General features: G+C 35.6%; 1 protein-coding gene across 1 annotated transcript in view; it reads left to right on the top strand.

Moving 5' to 3' along the window:
- The first annotated feature begins 6,579 nt into the window (after positions 1 to 6,579).
- gga1 (golgi-associated, gamma adaptin ear containing, ARF binding protein 1) overlaps positions 6,580 to 24,287 on the top strand; it is a 46,289-nt gene continuing 28,581 nt past the window's right edge. The window contains exons 1-7 of the mRNA XM_084129946.1: positions 6,580 to 6,691; positions 7,780 to 7,864; positions 12,767 to 12,842; positions 15,343 to 15,441; positions 16,853 to 16,976; positions 17,234 to 17,334; positions 17,460 to 17,540. Coding sequence (XP_083986072.1) covers positions 6,649 to 6,691; positions 7,780 to 7,864; positions 12,767 to 12,842; positions 15,343 to 15,441; positions 16,853 to 16,976; positions 17,234 to 17,334; positions 17,460 to 17,540 — 609 coding nt within the window. The 5' untranslated portion in view covers positions 6,580 to 6,648. The remainder of the gene's footprint in view (positions 6,692 to 7,779; positions 7,865 to 12,766; positions 12,843 to 15,342; positions 15,442 to 16,852; positions 16,977 to 17,233; positions 17,335 to 17,459; positions 17,541 to 24,287) is intronic.

Consider the following 24,287-nt stretch of genomic DNA (forward strand, 5'->3'; position numbering starts at 1 on the left):
TAGGTATTTCAATTACCAGAGATTTGAAGGTTTGGTTTTAGTTTAATTTTGAAAATAAAATGCAAAAAGTCAATAGAATCTTGAATTGCTGGTTGCAGAGAGATATATATAATTTTCTGGAAGAATTATTTTATCCAAAGTTGAATATTTATCTATATTGATTTATCCTGCTTTTGCTTCCTCTTTAGCTATTATAAAAACAAGTAATCAAACAATTTATGACTTTATCTAGAGGCACAAAACCCATTATATATAAAAAATCGGACATTATCAAGTTATATGACCAAGGTGGCTTTAATGTTATTGAATTCGAGTATGAATATTTTGTTAAAACTTAAGTGACTTCAAATGTTTTTATGTAACACTGATAGATTTTGGTATGTTGTGTCTTCAGCTCTGTTTTGTAAATTGGGTGGAATTCACTTTCTTCTCAAATGTGACTATGATTTACCCAAACTCTCAGTGGAACTATCAGCATTCCACCAACAAGTTTTATTATTTTGGAAATTGGCACACACAGACATAATTTTACACCCCTACAATACTCCTATATGGAATAACAAATATATTTTACATAGAAACGAGGACTGGTTAAGTAGAAATATTTGGTATGTGCTGGACCTAATGAATGAGAATGGTAACATATTAGATTACAATGCTTTCACTTTAAAAAACGGATTGGCCTGTCATCAAAAACAGTTCTTTACAGTTACTAATGCAATACCCTCTGGAATAAATTTTTTAATGAGATGTTCCCTCTCTTATTTGAAAAATTGTGGCAGTCTATATGTTGGTGATTACATATTTTTCTCATGTCATTTTTCTAGTTCCTTTTGGAGAACATTATATTATTGGCAAAATACTTTATACATAAATTTAGATTCTTTAAATCCCCTTCATTTGTTTATTATATTCAGAAACGATTTAAAATACTTCTCAGATGCCCTCAGTAAAATGAATAACCAAAATGCAATAAAACTTTATAATTTGTTTGTATTATACAATCTGTTATAGTTTTTTTTTTTTTTTTACTATTATTATTTAATTTTATTATTGTTTATTTCCTTTTTGTGTTGAGCCTTCCATTTTGTCTCTGTATATTGACTGTTTTATGCCATTTTGTTGTATTCAGATTTTGTATAAAAAATAAAATCTTTCATTTTATTTTACCGTTCCAATCATATATCGTTTTTTTTTATAACATTACAAAATTTCAGTCAAGAACGAAGATGAAAAAAATAACATAGGATGTAGGTATATTGAGAGATCCATTAGTAGACTAAAAAAGATAATCCAATACACTTAAATATATAAATAATAATAATAATGGACTGCAGCAGACCCCTGTGTCTCGGCTAAGAATCCTCTCTTATGTGGTGCAACATACAAAAATGTCTCAAAAAGCCGTTTCAATTGCTGCCACCATAATACTGTCTGGCTACTTGCAAATATCTCACCATAGTCCTTATTGTTTTCTAACAGCATTTTTATGTTCTGAGACCCTGTCCTTCAAGCACTGATTTGTTCTTACAATGTAAAAAAAAAAAACTATATGATAACCATACACCACATATTATCTGTTACAACTGATTTTTTTGTTGTTGAAATGTTTACCTTTATTTTGCAATGATTTTGTCTAAGCCAGGTGGTTTTCTTCTTGCTCTATAGGTGACTTTGTACTAATTTATCTTTTATGGACATTTATTTACCTTTATTTAAACAGGAGAATAGACTCACTAAGATTAAAATCTCTTTTGCAGGAGTGTCCTGGCGAGTTTGCATATACAATTATACATCAAAGTTACAACATAGAATACTATCCAAAAAAAACATATAAACATAAAACATGCAACATACAACCAGTTAAAAACATTTGCACACCATTCATTTATTCTCAAGGTTACGTATACAATTTTAAAATGACTACAAGATACCAATTTTTTTAGCTTCATCTCAGTCTGGAGAAGATTCCAATCCGAGGTATCAGCATATTTGAAGGTTTTACCAAGTTCAGTTCTGACAAAGGGCACACAAAGATTGTAATTCGATTGAGAATGCAAAGAGTATTGCCAGGCAATTTCCGTTGACGTGCTCTTTTATTTTATAAAAGTTCATAAACTGTATCTGTTTTAGTTTGGGTATGCCAGGGGATGTTTCAAAAGTGGCGGTGCTGGCTAACAGGTTAACTGCAAAAGACTTTAAGAATTAAGGTGAAACAATCTGGAACCCTTTAGTCTCCAGTGCCACCATTTTCCAGAACTGTCTCACCAGTCTCCAGAAGACAAGGTGTCGGGTACTCAAAAGGCTTTGCTAAAGAATTCTGAAAAATTTCCGGCCCCTTTTTTTCAAGTTTTTTTTCAATTGCTAACATCCTTTTGTCCAATCTGTAGTCCCATTTTCAAAACTCTAAACACAATAAGCACAACATCTATCTGCTGTGACCATACCATTACAGTTTTTCTGAATTGCTAAAACACTAAACCCCATTCTCTGAACCAAATTCTCAATAGTCTAAACCAATTTGTCGAATAAATTACTCTTTATGTAAAACATTAAACAAGTTCAGGTCGTTAAAACACTGTTTGCAAATCTCATGGACTCTTTTTGCAAAACTCTAAACACATTCTCACTCACTAAAACACATTTTGCACTGTGATGCACTTATGTTTCAAAACGCTAAACACAGGCAGGCGAAAGTTAAACACAACTACAACACAGTTGTCATCGTTTACACACAACAACTCAAAATTGTTCACACTTATTTCTAATGATGTGACCAAACCAACTGTACACAATACAAGTCAGTTCAGAGTCCCAAAATTGACTCAAAATGTTGCACTGAATGTTGAAACCAATAATGGATGGTGACAATATAAGAGGGAGAGGAGGAAGAGTATGTGTATAAGAGGAGGTGAACAAGCAGGATGAGGATGAGGACGAGGAAGAGCATATGTGGAGAATGTTGTCAAGGCTGGATCTGCTTTATGATTTTTCCCTTTGCCTGCAAACACGATATTGTCTGTGATGTGGAGAAACTCCTCCGGCCAGATCCAACATGAAGACATGATGCTAAATCAATCTCTCACTGACCTTGATTCTGCGGTTGCACAACTCCTCTGAGTGACTATAACATGCTTTTCATTTAGAGTTTTTTACTGTAACCTTTTTGTCTTTTGCAGTTTTGCACTGTATTTTCACAGTGTGCAAGAGTTGAATATACAGACATTCAATGGGCCTACTATACAATATTCATTAAAATACTACACTTGCAGTGCATACAGTATACCATTCATTCACCTTATACTGTACATTGTCATTACTATACTTTTTTACGTAATTGCAAAATTTGTTTACTTTGTTACACTATACTTTTTTTCCTGTAACTGCATGCTTTGGATTCAGTGTTCTCCATTTTTCTCTGTAGTGTCTAATAATGATCTGTAGTGTTTATAATATTGACTGATGTGTGTATGATCTGAAAGCATTGTTTGATTTTGAGCACAGATAAAATGGTTTTGAGGCAATTGTTTGATTTTGCCAGAAGAGTCAGATGTTCTCTGAATGTGGCTTGAAAATGTGGTTTTGTGTTCAAGGTTTTGAGAAAGTGAGTGATGGTTTCAAGAAATGTGTTTTAGCAATTCAGAAAAACTGTAACACAATTCATGTTGTTTTCACACAAAATGCAGTCAATTAACACGTTTCTAGAATGCCACATTTTCTATACATATAAGCATACCCAATACCAAAATCATGGATCTTTATAGTCTTTTTTTTTTCTTTACTTTAACGCAGCTTGCCAGAAATGAAGATCTAATGTTCCAAACCATAGATACAGTATAAAGTCTCTACTTCTGCAACAATATCAGCTCAAAAGTATTGAAACAAATAAAAAAAATATTCTGTATATATATTCAAACAGCTGATAAGCATTTTTAAATTACTAATCATTACAGTAAGAAATAGCTGATTCCAATCTCAATCAGAGACATAGCCAGGTGTTGAAGACTTTCCATTACATGGACCTACACAATAAAAAGGCACTCTTTGGATTAGTTTGTTCAAAGCAACACAGAACAACACAGAGGAGAAGAGGAGAAGAAAGAAAATGTCTGGTCGAGGGAGAGGACTACTTGGTCGAGGGAGAGACTAGTTGGACCAGGGAGAGGACTAGTTGGACCAGGACAAGGGAGAAAGAGAGGGAGAGGAGTAAGAATGTGTGCTGCTGTTCAAAGGAGAGTAAGAGCTGTTGTCACGGATGAAATAAGAGCCACCATCATAGACTGTGTGATAAACCATGGTCTATCATTGAGAGAGGCTGGTGAAAGAGTCCAGCCTATTCTCAGACGGTCAACCATTGCTTCCATTATCCGGATTTTTCAACAAATCAAGTCTATTAATGCAGTTGCTATTTACTGTATTACAGTAACTGCTGGCCACCAGTAGTTACAAATATGTTGTGTTGCAACCCATTCTCATTCCCAGGGCGTCAAAAACTGAAGCATGGTCAAGTGCCTTCCGCGTCACAGAGAAGACGTCGAAGGTACTCCTAGGCGTCACTATATTGACGAACAAGGAACTCCATTGATTTCAACAGTTTGCCTTATGCGTCAGATTACAGTTTTTCTCAATTGTTTACACACAAATACTGGTACTTGAGACACAATGACCACAACATGTAACTCATTCACCAACCCCCTGAACCAATTCTGCTAAACTACAAGCACAATTCCTGCTTTACACTCAAATTGCAGTTCTAAAACACACTTTTTTCAAAACACTACACACAATTCTCTGCTTTTGGCACAATTTTCATGCAGAAAATCTCTTGTTTTCACAAGGAACACACTGCCATTCAAATATGCACACTGACTCATCACATGGGCAAACACCCGTCACATAGTTTTACAATTAGCAATCAGACCTTTAGCATAAAAAGGCAACAGGTGAGCTCTTCAATGGAGCAATGGATGCCAACATTGGATTTGTTTTTTTTTACTGTAACTGTATACAGTCAATTCTTCTGTTGTTTTGTATGTAGACCACTGTATGTACAACTTTGTGTTGGTTGGGATGTACACTGTGTACATTTTTTTTGTGGGAAAAATAAAATATATTTGTTACCGTGTATTTGTGTGTTCTGAGTATAAAAACAATATTCTCAAATATTTTACAACACACTTATGTATGTACTGTCTGTAGTAAGTGTAACACTGAACAAAAAAAGGCCTAAGTCATTATGATGAATGGAGAAGAAGTGTTTTCCATTCATCATAGTGTTTTACATTGAGCACATCAGTGTTCAACTGGTTTGATGCTGAAGCAGAATAAAATCTCTCTCAATACTGATCTTGATTCTGCAGTTGCACAACTCTTCTGAGTGTACATTACTGTAACATGCTTTTCATTTAGAGTTTTTTACTGTAACCTTTTTGGCTTTTGCAGTTTGGTCACTGTATTTTCACAGTATGTGTGGTGAAAATACAGTATGCAGACCTATGACAGGCCTACATACTTGCAGTGGATACAGTATACAATTACAGTATACAAAATACAGTATACAATATTCATCTTACTACTGTAAGTTGTCATTACTATACTTTTTACATAATTGCAAAATTTGTTTACTTTGTTACAATATACTTTTTTTCTGTAACTGCATGCCTTGGATTCTGTGTTCTCTATTTTTTTGATGTATAGTGTCTAATGAATGATCTGAAAATTTGGTTTTGTGTTTAAGGTTTTGAGAAAGTGAGTGATGGTTTCAAGAAATGTGTTTTAGCAATTCAGAAAAACTGTAATTCTGCTTCAGCATCACGTCTTCATGTTGGGTCCGGCAGGAGGACTCTGTCCACAGTCCACATCACAGACAATGTCATCTCTGCAGTGCTATGTACAGTTGGTTTGGTCACATCATTAGAAATAAGTGTGAACAATTTTGAGTCGTTGTGTGTAAACGATGACAACTGTGTTGTAGTTGTGTTTAACTTTTGCCTGCCTACATTTAGCGTTTTGAAACATAAGTGCATCACAATGCGAAATGTGTTTTAGTAAGTGAGAATGTGTTTAGAGTTTTGCAAAAAGAGTGCATGAAATTTGCAAACAGTGTTTTAACTACCTGAACTTGTTTAATGTTTTACAGAAAGACTGATTCATGCGACAAATTGGTTGGTTCAGAAAAACTGTAATCAAAAGAGTTTTTTTCTTTTTTTTTTCCACTTTTCTCTCTTAGTTTAGAATGGAATACATCACATACTGTCAGGCAGTATAATCTTGTCACACAAGCTGAAAATTTAGACAATTTAGACAACGGATCTGACAATTCCACAGTTCTAGGCATATGAACCAAAATTAGCTTCACAGACAAACCACATTCTCGTGTCACACGTTTTGCTGTAAAACCACGACTCAAGAACACTAGGCTACCAAATGTACCAAAAGGCCACCTTGACAATTTTAAAGACACAATCAGTTAATCTTTTTGTACAATTGTAGTTAAATGCATCATATGAAATAAGTGTGGTTTCAAGGTCATGGCCAAATAATCGTAATGTATTGTTTCATTTAATAAAAAAAATGCAGAAGTATTTCTGTAGTTACAGATGTCACGTGTTTCATCGCGAGATTTGGGTCTTGTGATCTCGGGTGAAGATGGCGGCTCCGCCTGACGAGCAGAGCTTAGAGTCCCGCATCAGTAAGTCAAACACATTTAAACTACAAATTCATTACCTTCTAATGTGACAGTGCGAATATCAAGGACATGCATTAGCCTAAGTTGATGCCTTGGCGCAGGCGCTTTGTTAAACGCAGATGCGGAGTGTCATGTTGTTGTTGGCAGTGGAGTTATTAGCTTGCTAACGACGATATACTAGAAGTTTCTGACACAGTTTTGTTTTTAGTGTGTTTTGTGCGTATATCTTTCCTGTTGTGGTGTGTGCGTTCTGTGATGGACAGGTAAAGAAGAGTTGTAAAATTGCTAACTACCTCTTTGTGAGTCAAAAGGGAGGAGTCTCGCAGACTCATATGATCAATAAAATGTTGAATGAAGACATTCAATGACAGAACATTTTGTTATGCCTATATAATGTAAAGTCCCCATTTAAACCCTATTTCCGTTCTGCCTCCCAACATGTCAGTCAAGAAAAGATGATTCATTTGCCTTTTCCTTAAAGGGGCCATATCCGACCTACACTTTTGTCAGTTTTATGTTGCCCACTTGTGATGCAAGTAAAGATTACTTTCTCCAAAAAAGGTAATAATAATTAAATGAATTAAAAAAGAATACACAACGGCCTTTTCTACCCTCCAACCCCTTTGAATTATTGTCTTGGACTCTACATCAATAACATTACAGATTACATGTGCACTCAGTATTTATTTATTTATTTATTTATTTTTCATTCAGAAGTTGTACTCTAATTAATAGATTTAATAGCATCAAATCAAAAGTGATTTCTATTTATTGTCTTTAATTATGTCACTGGTCTTATTGTGAATGATTTATGATCCATGCACTTTTTTTTTTTTTTTTTGGACCTCCTAGTAGGCTAGTCTTTAATAAAAATGTCAAAAGTTGTTCTTCCTGTGATTTGACTTCACTTCTCTCTGCTGATATTTGCAAGGTCAAACTGCAGTTATTATTATTGTTTGCTTTTTTGTCTTTTAACTGTTGTTTTACAGTTCTTGTGATCTTTATGCATAGGATATGCTTGTCATAGGTTTGTATGTAGGTTTTTTTTAGTGTTTCTGACTTTTTTTGTCTGACTGTTTTGTCACCTGTAGACAAAGCGACCAACCCTTTAAATCGAGAAACTGACTGGGAGAGTATTCAACTATTCTGTGACCAGCTCAGCAATGAACCTGAAGGGTGCGTCAACAATTCAATCATTTTTAAACTTAAATGTATCTCTTAAATGTGCATAAAAAGGATCCTTTCACATGGAATGTGTTTTTGCATTTTACTGTACTGATTTACATTGTTTTTTAATGTAAACATGCTAGACACGTCTTTGCATCTCACATTTTTAAACGCAAAACGCATTCTTTGTGAATGTTCCCAGAGACATTCCTGTACATATTTAGCAGGTTAAAAGTGCTCACAGAAGCCTCAAAGTATGTGAAATTTATGAATGTGTATGTATTGTTGAGCAATTCATAAACCAAGGTCCACCCTCAGGGGTGTAATGTTGATATATCTCACTAGCCTGTTTTCAGTCATTGTAAGCCTTAAGCAGTAGCTCAATAGAGTGCTGCAGGGATGATGTCAAACTGGGAAGATTAATTCGCCACTGGTTCCCTCAAGATTTTCCTATGGGGCTTTATAATGGGGTTTTTCAATGGATGAGTAAAATAAGGCCTGTGGTAAACATAACTTGACATATTTGAATGTTTTCTTCTACAACGTAAACTGCACACACTCACACCCCAAACATTATCTAGTTACTTATTAGAAACATATGATTTTTTTTATTTTTCAAATAAAAATGGCAGCTTCTAAATTTGTGGTTTCAATATGGTTGTGAACAGCACTTGGGATTACTAGCCACTCAGCATTCTCTCTGGCCACAGTTTTGTTGTTGGAGAAATTACTTTTTAATAGGGGTGCGACGATACACTTATCCCACGAGACGACACACGAGAACGAGACAGTATTTTAACACTATTTTTAAGAAATCTTCAATGATGAAATGTATGACTGGAAAAATAGTATTTTAATCGACTGAGTCACAAAATGCAAAATCAAGTAATCAGTCAATTATTTTGACAAATTATCGAGTCTGTTATTTTTTTTAGTAATTGGCAAATGTTTTCCCAACAATGTGAATGTCTCAGCAGTGCATTATTTGTTTGTATTTGGTGTATTTATTTCACTGTGGATTATTTGGTAAATTTCGGCGGAGGCTTTGCAAACAGACTTTTACGATATGGATCTGCCAGCAACGCCACAAACATGTAAGTAGTCATGTTTATTCTAATGCCTGATCTGTGATCAGTAATTTCTGATGTAATTATTCAAGTTCAGACAGATTCAGGTTCAGACTAAACAATCGACTTCACGTCGTATCTCTTAGTAGGATGAAAATAATCTTATTTAAACTGTCATTAAATTATATAAAGAAAGCGATCAAAGAACGCTCCCTTTCCAATTGCCCAAGCTGTTAATCAAACAGTGCGAGTTTATCTGGACACTTGCCAAAACTCGTTGAAATCAATCATCACAAAATCATGACGCTGTTACAATGTACAGTACAACGAAGCTTTTACTGTATTTACATCGTGTTTGCATTGTTATTTGGTGAAAGCCAGAGGTGTAATTTCATACGTGATCAACTGACTGTCTGTCATCTGCTCAATGCTCATCACTGCAACCTTTCATGTGATGGGAATAGATCATTATGATCAATACTTATCACGATTCCTTAATCTCGATGCGATGGCTGTTATAGTAAAAACGTAGTAAAAGTTTTAGAGAGTTCCACATGTAATACTAGCTATTTCATATGCAAACATGTCAGCCAATCACAGCAGTGGGCGTTTACACTGAAGTCTCACAGTAGACACGCCCCTTAAAACAGAGCGTTCAAATCAGAGGCTAAAATCAGGCTTGGAAAAATGCCTTTTATTGATAAATTATGTCAATTGTTGATGTTAAAATCATACTAACATTATAAGGGCACCCCAGGGAACATGATAAAATAATAAAATAATCCAGTCTATGACCCCTTTAAGTTTACACAGAGATGATAACAGTATCACTTTCAAAACTCGTTTTCAAAAACTAGCACTTTGAAACCTTCAAAGTTTGCGGTCTCCCTTCTCAGGCCACCAAAACGCTGTTGTCGGGTAAATTAACAGCCACAACGCATTAAAAGTTTTGTTTTCAGTTGAAAATGGTGTTGTGTAAGCAACAAATAAGTTAATAACTAATGATTTTTACAACGGAAATGAAAAAATGTAAAACTTGCTTAAGCTAGACAATGACTTTCTTCATAGAGCTTCTGTACAGCCAAAACAATTGTTGTTGCATTAATTTCCTGTTATCACTGTAAAGCTGCTTTGAAACAATCTGTATTGTAAAAAGCGCTATATAAACTTACTTTATTTGACTTAATTGACTTGACTTAATCAGATTTTTTTTTTGTGGTAATAAAAATAGGCCCAATTGAACAATAGCCTTCAAAATGACTTAAAATCCATTTATAGTAACAATAAGGCAATAATAATTGGTTCAAATAACGTATCAAAAGCAAATAGTTTTATTGAAGAATACTGTTAAAATAGGCTACATAATGTAAGATACATAATGTAAACATAATCAAATTATGTACATTACGTAATATAACAAATGCCTGCAGAGGGCGCCAATGGCCTGGTGATTGTTGTGGTTACATTTTACAGCATGATCAAATCCTTTTTTAAAGGGATAATTCACCCCAAAAAATAATTCTGTCATTTACTTACCCTCCCTCAGGTTGTTACAAAACTCTGTGAGTTTCTTTCTTCTGTTGAACATAAAAGAAGATATTTTATATTCACTAGTCATCGACTTCCATAGTATTTATTTATTTATTTTTCAAACTATGGAAGTCAATGGGGCCCATCAACTCTTTGGTCACCCACGTTCTTCAAAATATCTTCATTTAGGTTCAACAGAAGAAAGAAACTCATAGAAGTTTGGAACAACTTGAGGGTGAGTAAATGATGATAGAATTTTCATTTTTGGGTGTACTATCCCTTTAATATTGGCCAAACAAAATTTAATTCAAATGTCCAGTTAAGCTTTTAATATTTAGCCACTTCTTTACGATAGAAATGCTACAGCCACTGTAATTTCTTGAATAAGATCATGTGTTTCAAGATAATCAATTTATTTGCAACCTAAACTTACAGCATATGCAGAAATGGAGTTTGTTAACCGAGCTGCTGAGACACGCTCCACGCATGTAAATGATAACAGTGCAACACTTTGCTTCGAAACACAAAGCGTGTAAGACTTTATATGCATTCGCAAAAAAAATGCCTGCCAAAGTGATTAGTGGGAGTGAGTGTGGTACACGCCACTGCTGAAATCCACCCATATTTTGCAGGTTAGTGGGTGTTAATGTCAAGCCTTGGGTGTGTGTAATCTACATTGTAGAGCAAAATTTTCAAGTATTGTGAAGTTATGTTTACCACAGTTTATGTTCCTTATTTTACTCATAAATTGAAAAACCCTGTTATAAAACCCCCAAAAGAAAATCTCGTGGGGAGCATTGTTAAATTAGTCTTTCGGGTTTTGACGTCATTCCTGCAGTACTCTATACCTTGCAGAGATATTGGTTTTAATGACTAGAAATCAACTTCTGTCCTGTTAGTGGCAGTTAAGCAAGCTCTCATTACTCTTCTGAAGAACTGACAAGCATTTAATTTTTCTTCAGCTGATGCAAAACCATATGTTGTGTGAGCACTGATTATTATACATGATGATAGATATGATACTTGTTGGGTTTACTTAAATTTAAACGACTCATAAAATGAGAAAGTAGAAGTAGGACCTTTTGTGTTTATACTTAATGTGATTATTTTTGTCATTGTGGCTGTGCATGGTCATATAACCGTACCAAAGGCAGAAACACACATGACAGCGAAATGTAGAGAAAGCCAAGTAGTCTGTCACCCTTCTGCCATTTTTTATCAATGTGTGACAGACCTCTGAAATAGAGACCTAAGGAAAACACATACGCTCAAACTTGAATAGGATCATAAAAATAAAATGTATTAGGATTAGGGGTGGGCGATATGGCAAAAATATCATATCACGTTTTTTTTCATGAAAATCACGATTCACGATTTTATCACGATTCTTTTTTATGTTGGTTTTACTATTTTGTGACTGAGCATTACAGCCAAACTAATGTCCATATTTTAAAAACAAAGCCTTAGGAAACAAAATATAAAATAAAAAAGAATGGCAGACAGGGGCCAATATAAAAAATTTTGTCATTATAGTCAATGGGGACCAGCTACTGTTTGGATAGCCACATTCTTCAAAATATTAATATTAGAAAAATATTAGAAAATATTAGAAGGAAATTAATACAAGTTTGGAACAACATTAGAGTGCATAAATAATGAGATAATTTTTATTTTTGGGTGAACTATTCCTTTAAGGACAAGCGGCAGCATGTTTACTATTGCTACTGTCTCTTTAAGAGCTGCGCGCGACGCGTCTAATATACACGCATTTGACAAGCAGATTTTCTCTCAATTTTCTCAAGTTTGCTTTCACTTTAGACATAACCGACTTTGTTTATGTAAACCTTGTGTGTATTTAACAGTATTAGCACAATAAGACTCGAAAGATAACTTAGTCCAGTATCCAGGCGCTGGTAGACAGGCTTTTAGTGCATGTGAGCTTCACAAGTACGCGCTGAGAAACGCACACGTTAGAACAGCGCATCAGCACGCGAATTAAATGTTTAACCGACAAGGCATTAAAGCACATGCAAATTATGAACTTTTGTGAACTGCAGTGTGTGTCCCGTTCCGCTGCGTTAACATTTTATGTGAATACGTCGCGTTGTTCAGTATGGTGGGATAGAGACGATACTACGATATTTCTTCAAAAGCAGATCGTGGAGACATTTTAATCGTCCACGATCAAAAATCGTCATATCGCACACCCCTAATTAGGATCACATATCTTACTTTTGTTGTAATAATTCAACATGTAAATGTTCAAGGATCCTGTTTTACAGATTGTTCTTTTTATTGTGCATTGTGTGTGTAGTCCACAGTTGGCCACCAGGCTTCTTGCTCACAAGATTCAGTCCCCTCAGGAGTGGGAGGCCATGCAGGCACTCATGGTAAGATTGGCATTCAGGGTGTGTCCGAATATGCTGAAACCCTATTTTATTTGTACTTGATTTTTTGCTTATTTGCTGCTGAATTTTGATTTATCAATGTATTGCAAAGATACAGTGGGGAGAACAAGTATTTGATACACTGCCGATTTTGCAGATTTTCCCACTTACAAAGCATGTAGAAGTCTGTAATTTTTATCATAGGTACTCTTCAACTGTGAGTGACGGAATCTAAAACAAAAATCCAGAAAATCACATTGTATGATTTTCAAGTAATTAATTTGCATTTTATTGCATGACATAAGTATTTGATACATCAGAAAAGCAGAACTTAATATTTGGTACAGAAACCTTTGTTTGCAATTACAGAGATCATACGTTTCCTGTAGTTCTTGACCAGGTTTGCACACACTGCAGCAGGGATTTTGGCCCACTCCTCCATACAGACCTTCTCCAGATCCTTCAGGTTTCGGGGCTGTCGCTGGGCAATACGGACTTTCAGCTCCCTCCAAAGATTTTCTATTGGGTTCAGGTCTGGAGACTGGCTAGGCCACTCCAGGACCTTGAGATGCTTCTTACAGAGCCACTCCTTAGTTGCCCTGGCTGTGTGTTTCGGGTCATTGTCATGCTGGAAGACCCAGCCACGACCCATCTTCAATGCTCTTACTGAGGGAAGGAGGTTGTTGGTCAAGATCTTGCGATACATGGCCCCATCCATCCTCCCTTCAATACGGTGCAGTCGTCCTGTCCCCTTTGCAGAAAAGCATCCCCAAAGAATGATGTTTCCACCTCCATGCTTCACGGTTGGGATGGTGTTCTTGGGGTTGTACTCATCCTCCTTCTTCCTCCAAACACGGCGAGTTTAGACCAAAAAGCTGTATTTTTGTCTCATCAGACCACATTACCTTCTCCCATTCCTCCTCTGGATCATCCAGATGGTCATTGGCAAACTTCAGACGGGCCTGGACATGCGCTGGCTTGAGCAGGGGAACCTTGCGTGCGCTGCAGGATTTTAATCCATAATGGCGTAGTGTGTTACTAATGGTTTTCTTTGAGACTGTGGTCCCAGCTCTCTTCAGGTCATTGACCAGGTCCTGCCGTGTAGTTCTGGGCTGATCCCTCACCTTCCTCATGATCATTGATGCCCCACGAGGTGAGATCTTGCATGGTGCCCCAGACCGTGGGAGATTGACCGTCATCTTGAACTTCTTCCATTTTCTAATAATTGCGCCAACAGTTGTTGCCTTCTCACCAAGCTGCTTGCCTATTGTCCTGTAGCCAATCCCAGCCTTGTGCAGGTCTACAATTTTATCCCTGATGTCCTTACACAGCTCTCTGGTCTTGGCCATTGTGGAGAGGTAGGAGTCTGTTTGATTGAGTGTGTGGACAGGTGTCTTTTATACAGGTAAGGAGTTTAAACAGGTGCAGTTAATACAGGTAATGAGTGGAGAACAGAAGGGCTTCTTAAAGAAAAACGAACAGGTCTGTGAGAGCCGGAATTCTTACTGGTTGGTAGGTGATCAAATACTTATGTCATGCAATAAAATGCAAATTAATTATTTAAAAATCATACCATGTGATTTTCTGGATTTTTGTTTTAGATTCCGTCTGTCACAGTTGAAGTATGATAAAAATTACAGACCTCTACATGCGTGGAAACCAAGCCATGAAAAATTAATATTACAAATAACTATTAAAATACTTTACACTTTTTTTCTAATAACTCTAGATCCATAATGACTAGAACATATTTCCACTGAATCCTTCCAAATGTTCCATTTATTCTAACCATCAAGTTTTTAATATGAGAAGATTCACCATCATGTTCTTTTTGTCAGAATCCTTTTTCCCTAAAGCATGCTTTATTAGATTGTGATGTTTCAACCCTTTGAGAAACCTTTTTAATCAGTTAATACTTTCAAATACATTTTTTTAAAGCTGAACTAAATATAGTTGTAGAGTTTTTAGCAAAAATAGATAGTAAAACATGATATAGTTTTACCATCAATGTTTCTCGCTAGAAGCAATACATAATACATATTTTCTTTACATCTTTAATACATCTTAATCATTATTTTTAAAATGTTTTAAAATATAGATGTCAAGGTAAAAGGCAAAACATTTTGTTCATATTATGAATTATTAATTCATAAATGACCTTACATTTTTGGGGAGTTGCACGACATTTATAACTTTGCCCCGTCATAAAAAGATCCAATTATCTGATATTTTAAGAGACTTATTGACCTTGACAAACAGCAGTAACGTCCTTTGCAATGTTTTTTTTTTTTTTTTTAATTGATCTCCCATCAATAGGCGGTAGGATCACATCATTGGTAGAATCATAATTCAAATGTTACTGAGAGTTTTGTTGACAGTTTCATTGATTCAGGGTGTAAATGTTCTGAATGAATCATACAGCTGATATTGAGAGATGATCTATCTACATTACTATTCTATTAGAAATATTTAAATGTTTGTCACTGTGTGTTTGTGTCCTAAGGTTCTAGAAACCTGTGTGAAGAACTGTGGGAAAAGGTTCCATAATGAGGTGGGGAAGTTCCGTTTCCTGAACGAGCTCATCAAAGTGGTTTCCCCTAAGGTTTGTTTGGTCTCTGTGTATATAAATGAGCAATGTTGTTTAGTTTGAATTCACACAAAGAATGTTAGTGTAATCAAAAAAACAAATATATATAACATTGAACTTTTTTCATTTTGTTTCTTCACTAATGCTTAATGCTGTGAATCCTTAACCACTGCAATTAAGATGGAATCTGAGCATGTACAACAGCACTTATGAACAATCTGTATCTGTAAGCAGTTCTGTAATTTGACAGCTAAAGTTATTTGGCCTATACATTTTTCATTTTTGGTGCCAAAAAAAGCAAAAATAAAGGTTACAGTATTAACTTATTTAACATTCAATACACATGCACGAAGTGTAAAACAAAGAGGGCATATCCTTATGAAAAGAAGAAAACACGAATATCGTGGTTGCTTGCATTCCTCCACGGCTGGCTTGTCAGTATCGCAGTATTACAATATAATACCTCCTGTCAATAGCCGGGTTTCTATTACAGATTTGTGCAAAACTTTTGCGATATTTTCTTAATGTCGATTAAAAAAAAAACTATTGCAAAATGATGGCGCTTTCATTACCAGATGTTATGCGACTGAAACTGAATTTTTTCCTCTCGTGAGTCATTACAAAAATCATGGCAGCAGATGTTAGTATGTAGTACGGATGTATATCGCAGCCAACTGCACTAGCCAATATTTTTTATCGAGGGAGACATTATCCAAGCATTAATGGCAAGGAACGCACCTTACAATGAGTATGTGAATTAATATAGGACCCCAACGATAACATGGGCTGCTTCAATTAAAAATGTTTATGTGCAGTTGTAAGTTTACATACAGGATCTGCAAAATGTTAATCATTTTAACAAAATAAGAGGGATCATAAAAATTGCATGTTGTTTTTTAGTACTGAACTGAATAAGCTATTTCACATAACAGATGTTTAAATCTGAATTAAAAGTAATAAAAAAATAAATAAATGCTGACCCACATTTGTAGTACATAAAATCCAGAGGTGGTGTAAACTAATGTTAAGATTACCTGGCAAGCCACCTACACTGGATTTGTGGCGCAAACCCCAGGTAATTTGTCAGAGAGTTGTTTTTCCCCCTAGTCTGCATACATCACTACATCCAACAATGACAAATGTATGCATTTATTGCACATCCTTATTTGTTCAAATCTGAATAAACAAATAAACTGAATGCACGAGGAACTCGAAGAACTGGAAAAACATGAAATCCAAAGAGAAAACACTAGAGCAAGAGGGTGATATGTCTGAGCTATTCCTTTAACTTGTATTGTATATTTCCTTAAATGTGATGCTAATTAACATAACTTATCAGTTATGCTAATTTGTTGGATTGCACATACAAACACTAGCCCCTAAAGCATTTGTCAATAACTGTCCCTGTACCCTATTTCTGTTACAGTATCTTGGTTCTCGAGCCCCAGAACCAGTGAAGAAAAAAGTTTTAGAAATTATGTACAGCTGGACTGTGAGTTTACCAGAAGAGACAAAGATTTTGGATGCTTATCAGATGCTTAAGAAACAAGGTAACCTGATGTGCAGGGTCCTGATTTCTCATAACTGACGTACATATTTAGCTACGTCTCACATCTGATTTTTGTATGTTCAATGGACATATTGACATTTGTATTTTCATGAGTGCTGTTAAAAGTAACGGTAAGGAAACGTCTATATGTGTAAAACGATAACGTTCTCTTGTGGGACTCGCAGTGTTGTTGATGTGGTTGTGGTTGTTAATACATAGGCTACATTGTTTATGTAACTGATCTGCATCTCTTTCCAGGTATTATTAAGCAGGATCCAGATCTTCCTGATGACAAGCCCTGTCCTCCTCCACCGCCTAGGCCCAAGAACGCCATCTTTGAGGATGAGGAGAAATCAAAGGTAGTTGAGATGCACTAATGCAGTTTAATTGATGATTAATGTTCTACTGTGATTGAAACCTAAGAAGGATTCAGGAGTTCAACCTGACATATGTGACATTGTACTTTCTTCCTCCAATTCAATAGATGTTGTCCCGTCTTCTGAATAGCTCTCACCCTGAGGACCTGCGGGCAGCAAACAAACTCATCAAAGAAATGGTTCAGGAGGTGAGCAGATGTGTATTTGTATATGTCTTAGATATTTTATTAACTCTTAGGGGGTTCTTAGTGTCTATTTCCCAGAACAGCGATGTGCAAAAATGATACAATAACGCCAACAAATGGTCTATTCACACCAAAAGCAAAAGCTACATCTGTCACTCTGAAAAAAAAAATCATGCGAGTACAATAGATGCTGCAACTCAGAATTCACCTTTCAGAAGAACAGAAGCAGGAAATGCAAGTTCAACATTCTAATTTTAGCACACACAAAAAAGAAGAGTGGTCACAAGAAGAATCACTCTGTGATGGAAAAAAGTGGAAATGCAGTTGGCGTTTAAGTTGATGTTTATCAAAACAGGTCTGCAAAATGTGCAAATATATAGTGTACAGAGCACTGACTTTGTTTTAAAAGGTGGCGCGTGTAATGGAGAGACCTTGAAGTTGTCTTCCATCACTGTTTTTGTGTTTTTTACTGTTCTTATGCATTTTAGAATGTTCTATGTGGAGTTTGCTAGTTTATATTTCCTGTTTTAGCTGAGTGGGCAAACCTACAAACCTGCAGGGGAGCACTCATCATAGATAATTTATGGAAATGTTTGTGCAAAATTATGTTTTGGGTTTATCTAGGACTGCACGAAATTGGAAAAAAAAACCAGACATAATTTTTTTTCCTGCGATATACTGTATATTGTGATATGAAAAAAATGTTACCAGATGGTTTGAGTTGCTCTATTAGGAAAAAAAATCTTGAATGATTGGGGGTAGAGGAGTGAATTTGCAGAATAATAAACAAATTACAAGCATAGATAAATACAATAGAACAAAGATACAAATATAAAACAGTGCTTTATGTTTTTCAGGTAAGTCTAACAGTATTCAGGTTCAGAAATTGAATAATCAAATGTAAATAACACTGTATAGACTTCACTGTATACATTAAATATAATGAATCTTTGCTACAACTACAAAAGGGATTTCTTTGATTTCCTTGTATTTTGTAGTTTGATTAACATTAATGACCCAGACAGCAGCAGGAATATTAGGCTGCTGTCACTTGCACGTATCTAATAAAATTATACTCATCCCTTTTCTTTCTCAATTGTTTACGTTCACGTAAGCCAAAGAGAACGGAATTAGGTCTTCACGTACTGTACGCACAAACAGAAAACAGCGCGTGAGTTCTGCATTGTTCTCTTTCACGTCTTCTTGCACTCAAATGGTTTAAAATTGATTGAATGCTTAAACTGACAGGACATAAAACATGTGCAAATGATAAACTTCTTGTCCACTTTGCAATTAATCAGAAAATCATGTGCAATTCAAACCATGGTGCCTGGTCTTTACAGATTAACTACGATCCCTGCACTTGACATCACACATCCTGCGATATGACATTGCGCACATCTTTATATCGATGCTAAAATTATATATCGTGCAGCCCTAGTTTTATCTGTCCTTTTTATTGTATTTACTGATGTTGTTTTTAACTCTTGTTCTTAAACATCTTATGTTTTTTATTAGGGCTGTCGAGCGATTCAAATTTTGTATCTAATTAATTACATCATGTTGCGATTAATTAATTAGAAATTATATGAGAAATATAATTACCCCCAAAAGATCATTTAAAGTCGTTGTTGTAAGAAAAAATTATGTGGACGTCGAAGATCTCAAAAATGAAGTTTATTACAGCATTGCAGTGGCAAGGTGCATGAAGCACCTTGGGTTCACCAGCGTCAGCATGAACCCAGAACATCCAAATCTTAAAACTTTTATCCTGTTACAGTTGTGGTCTGTATGTTAAAGGATTAGTTCACCCAAAAATGAAAATTCTGTCAGTAATTACTCACCCTCATGTTGTTCCAACCGCGTAAGACCTTCGTTTATCTTCGGAACACAAATTAAGATATTTTTGATGAAATCTGAGAGCTGATCACTCCTCCGTAGGCTGCTAGGTGACCGAAACTTGCTGGCCCAGAAAAGTTATTAAAGAGATCGTTAATATAGTCCAAGTGACTACAGTGGCTCAATCTTAAGTATATCAAGCGACGAGAATACTTTTTGTGCGCAAAAACAAACAAAAATAACGACTTTATTCCACTATTCATTTCCTTCTCTCTGGGCCTCGTAGTGTTTTTGCGCTGTGCATCTGTGTTACACGTCACCACGTAGGCTCACTATTGGCCGACGCTGGTCGTGTGTGATGCGTGTTGACGTGCAACACAGACACGCAGCGCATAAACACTACGAGGCCCAGAGAGAAGGAAATGAATAGTGGAATAAAGTCGTTATTTTTGTTTGTTTTTGCGCACAAAAAGTATTCTCGTCGCTTGATATACTTAAGATTGAGCCACTGTAGTCACTTGGACTATATTAACGATCTCTTTAATAACTTTTCTGGGCCAGCAAGTTTCGGTCACCTAGCAGCCTATGGAGAAGTGATCCAGCACTCAGATTTCATCAAAAATATCTTAATTTATGTTCCGAAGATGAACGAAGGTCTTACGCGGTTGGAACAACATGAGGGTGAGTAATTACTGACAGAATTTTCATTTTTGGGTGAACTAACCCTTTAATGAAGTTGAGACACCCCATTGTCTGAGAAGGTTCTCGGTGTCCCACACCCAGTCCCATTCTACTATTGACTACCATTTGCTCAGGATGTGATCAACCCAAATGGTGAAGAAAAAATATAACTTGACTTCCTTCATCTCTATGATAATTAAGCCATTTTGGGGATGAGCTCATTCTAAAATATATTTCGGCGTGGAATCTGGGTCGAGGCAGACTACAGTTTCTTACATTGTTTAAAGCATCAAATAGACATTACAAAAAAAATATTTGTGGGTGAATAATTAGCCTAGAAATCTAGACGCACCCTAGCAGCAGCAAATTTTATTTTGCAGCCAGGGTCGTCTATCAACTCTCCATTGGCTTGCGAGCTGGAAAAACCAAACTCTAGTCAGGCCTAGGGGTGTGACGGTGAGACCGACGGTTATAGTTGAACACCGTCATTAGAACTCTATAACCGCCAAAACCGTGTTATTAAAATATTTTTTACAAACATTTTTTATCATAGAGAATGTTTAAATACTAATTAAAAACAATTGTTAACAGTCTGTGTTATTAATGGTCTACGTCGTTTCCAACTGTATTTGATTCTTTGCCAAGTACCCCCTGACCAACCGCCAATCATTTGAGATAGAAATAAAAGCTATGACTATGATATAGTGATGTGCCATCATTATGAGATTTATTAAACAAATGAAAAACATTTGCAATAATAAACATTAGCAATAAACATTTGCAATAATAAACAACGTATCATTACCGATAACTGATCGTGCAGTTTAATTACCTCTTGACTGGCCCCAAACATGTTTAATAAAAGAAACATATAGCCTACAGTGTGTATATAGCCTATATGATGTGTATTACATTTTAGCTCAAAAACAATTGTAATAAAAGATAGGATCATAAGATGTGCAATATATTGGGAGACATGGTTTTTACTAGTGATGCACCGATGTGAAAATTGTGGCCGATACCGATAACCGATATTAATATTGCTGTTATGGCCGATACCGATATTTACCGATGTCGATATCTCTGTATAGAAAACAAATTTTAATGATTATCAAATAAAGAGCTATTTTCCAAAACACTTTTTTTTTTTTACTTTAGAAATGACTGATATTGGGCACCTTTACCTGTGTGCAAAATATGTCACACATACGACACACATGCATTATATTGCATTGCATATAATGTGTGCTGGTCAACTTGTCTAAAATTAAGAAACCCTTAGAAAACAGGAACATTTTGTACAATTAAGATAGGCTACTTAATTTATTATTCCAATATCCAAATATGATACTAAAAAATACCACAGGGAAAAGGGCTTCTATTTGTGACGTGCTGTCTTTGCGTTTGAACATTGCACATTTTAAACAGGACACGCATTAACTGAATAAATGTTAGCCAATACAAACATATTTATAGAAAACAGTTGACAATGAATAGACAGGAGTCCAATAATAGCATAACGAATCACTTATTCTAAAAATAATAACTAGTAGGCTATAAGACGAATCCGACATATGGGCTGTGTTAACAGTAAAACGTCCGTCATTTAACGAATCTTAAAAACACGGATAAATAATAGGCTACAAAATGCTTTCTGACATTTTGACAGAAAAAAACAAGCAAGAACAAAATTTAAACTTAGCTCGTCAATTTTTAATTTTACAATTATCTTCTCTCTCTGTGTGCGTGCGTCCGTGTTTGTGAGAGAGAGAGAGCTCGCGCAGCACTGATACAACGGTAGCCTACTTTTTAATCCATAAGTAACGAACGCGCTAGTTTTCATACAAAATAAATATGTAACATAATTAGGTAGGCTACTTTAGTTATTATTAACACAATAACGTAACGCATGAAGGCTACGTTTCTCAACACTGAGAATGAATAAATAAACGCCTGTTTCTCCACTCGCGCTTATCAGTAAGCTAATCCACAAATCACACGTGCTGTCACTTTTGAGAAAAATCAAATTCGAACGGGTATCAAATATCAAGCAATATATTCAAATATCTACGAGTCAAACAACGATCAGTCAAAAATGTGTCATGAAGAGGAAAAAAACATATAAGTCGCACTGGACTGCGTTAACAATGTTACGGACGGGACAGTTCTCCGTTATGGACGTGAGCGCTCTGAAAGCGGCACTAAAAGACTGCTTTAAAACTTTAACAGAGACCTCAAACAGAAAGCACAAAGCCTGTATTTAAATTTAATTTCGTTTTGTATTAATTGTATCTTAATTTTGATCAATGTTTCATCAACCAATTGCCTGGATTTAATAATTAAGTAAATATAGTAGAAAATATTTAATCAGGACACGGAGGCGACGGCGCGTGAACCTGGAGCGCGTCTCATAAATGAACCGAAACCTACCTGCCTCACAGACCTGAGACATATATAGAAAGCTTGAAATGTCTATTTTTAAACAGAACAATTCAAAACGAAAGAAAACAGACTGTTCTCTGCTTATGTCATCTGTATGAAATGTGTATTTCTCTCAGGCGCATTCACTACGGCTAAGATAGCGAGTCAGCATCGTCAACTTCATCTTCAACTTCACACGTCAAATATCGGCCTGTTCACATCGGCCATATTTTGACATCGGAACGATACCGATGTGTAAAAAAATGACCATATCGGCCGATATAATATCGGCGGCCGATATATCGTGCACCACTAGTTTTTACCACTTAATGAAGTTTTGTTTTGTAAATCGTCAGACATGATTTTTACCACTTCATTAAGTTTTGCTTTGTAGAAAGCCTTTCTTTAAAGCGAATTTCGTTTTGTACAAATTGTATCTTCATTTTAATAAATGTTTCATCAACCAATTGCATGTATTTAATAAATAAAAAGCAAATATAGCAGACAATATAATAACCGTGACATTGAGGCGCCGGCGCGCCGTGTTCACCTGCATTGCATTGTTAAAAGCCTTTCTTTAAAGCGAATTTCATTTTGTACAAATTGTATCTTAATTTTAATAAATGTTTAATCAACCAACTGCATGTATTTAATAAATAAAAAGCAAATATAGCAGACAATATAATAACCGTGACATGGAGGCGCCGGTGCGCCACGTTCACTTGCATTGCATTGTGAACTAGAGCGCATCTCATCGTAAATGAATGAAACTCAGCATAGGCCTATGCCTCATACATTAGCATTAAATATCTTTGCTGCATCATTTATAGAACGGACAAGGGCTTTCTTGCGGCTCGCATCAGCAGAGCATTGCATCGTCCATAGACCGCAAACAGTCAGCGGATGGCCGGTGGGTGCGGCTTTGAAATTTGGTTAAAAAACGTTGGTGCGGATGATGAGTTTTGTGATGCGGTTGCGGATGAAATAATACCCCATCCGCGTATCTCTGTCGATAACAACATTGAACACTACACAAATATTAATTTTATTTTTTTAATTTAGGCGATCAAGTAGCTAATTAGTGTCTGCTCGTTTATTCAAACTAAGTTGTCCTATAACAGACGAACGTCGCAACGCTGCTTTGGCCGCGACTCTGGAAGACTTGGAGTTTGGATGCTTTTCTTTGAAAAGAACAAAGAACGGCACTAAAGTCATTCTTAAAGGGGTGGTTGATTATAATTTCACTTTTTTAACTTTAGTTAGTGTGTAATGTTGCTGTTTGAGCATAGACAACATCTGCAAAGTTACAATGCTCAAAGTTCAAAGCAAAGGGATATTTGCTTTTAAAGAAATCACTTTTTAAGGACTACAACAAACGGCTGGTAGGGACTACACAACATTCCTCCAGGGTTAGTGACATCACCAACCCTAAAATTTACCTAAACCCCGCCCCCTGAACACGATTTATAGATTATCAAGACAGAATATGCTAATCAATATGGAAGCCCGTTTCCGCCACGTTGAGTAAAAAAAAAAAGATTCTTTAAGTCATAATAATGAGAAACTTTCTCATAATAATGACTTAACATCTCATAATAATGAGAAACTTTCTCGTAATAATGACTTAACATCTCGTAATAATGAGAAACTTTCTCGTAATTATGACTTAAACATCTCGTAATAATGAGAAACTTTCTCGAAATAATGACTTAACATCTCGTAATAATGAGAAACTCTCGTAATAATGACTTAACATCTCGTAATAATGAGAAACTTTCTCGTAATAATGACTTAACATCTCGTAATAAT

This window comes from Abramis brama, assembly GCF_963993115.1.
Source record: "Abramis brama genome assembly, chromosome: 11".
NCBI classification, from domain to species: Eukaryota; Metazoa; Chordata; class Actinopteri; order Cypriniformes; family Leuciscidae; genus Abramis; species Abramis brama.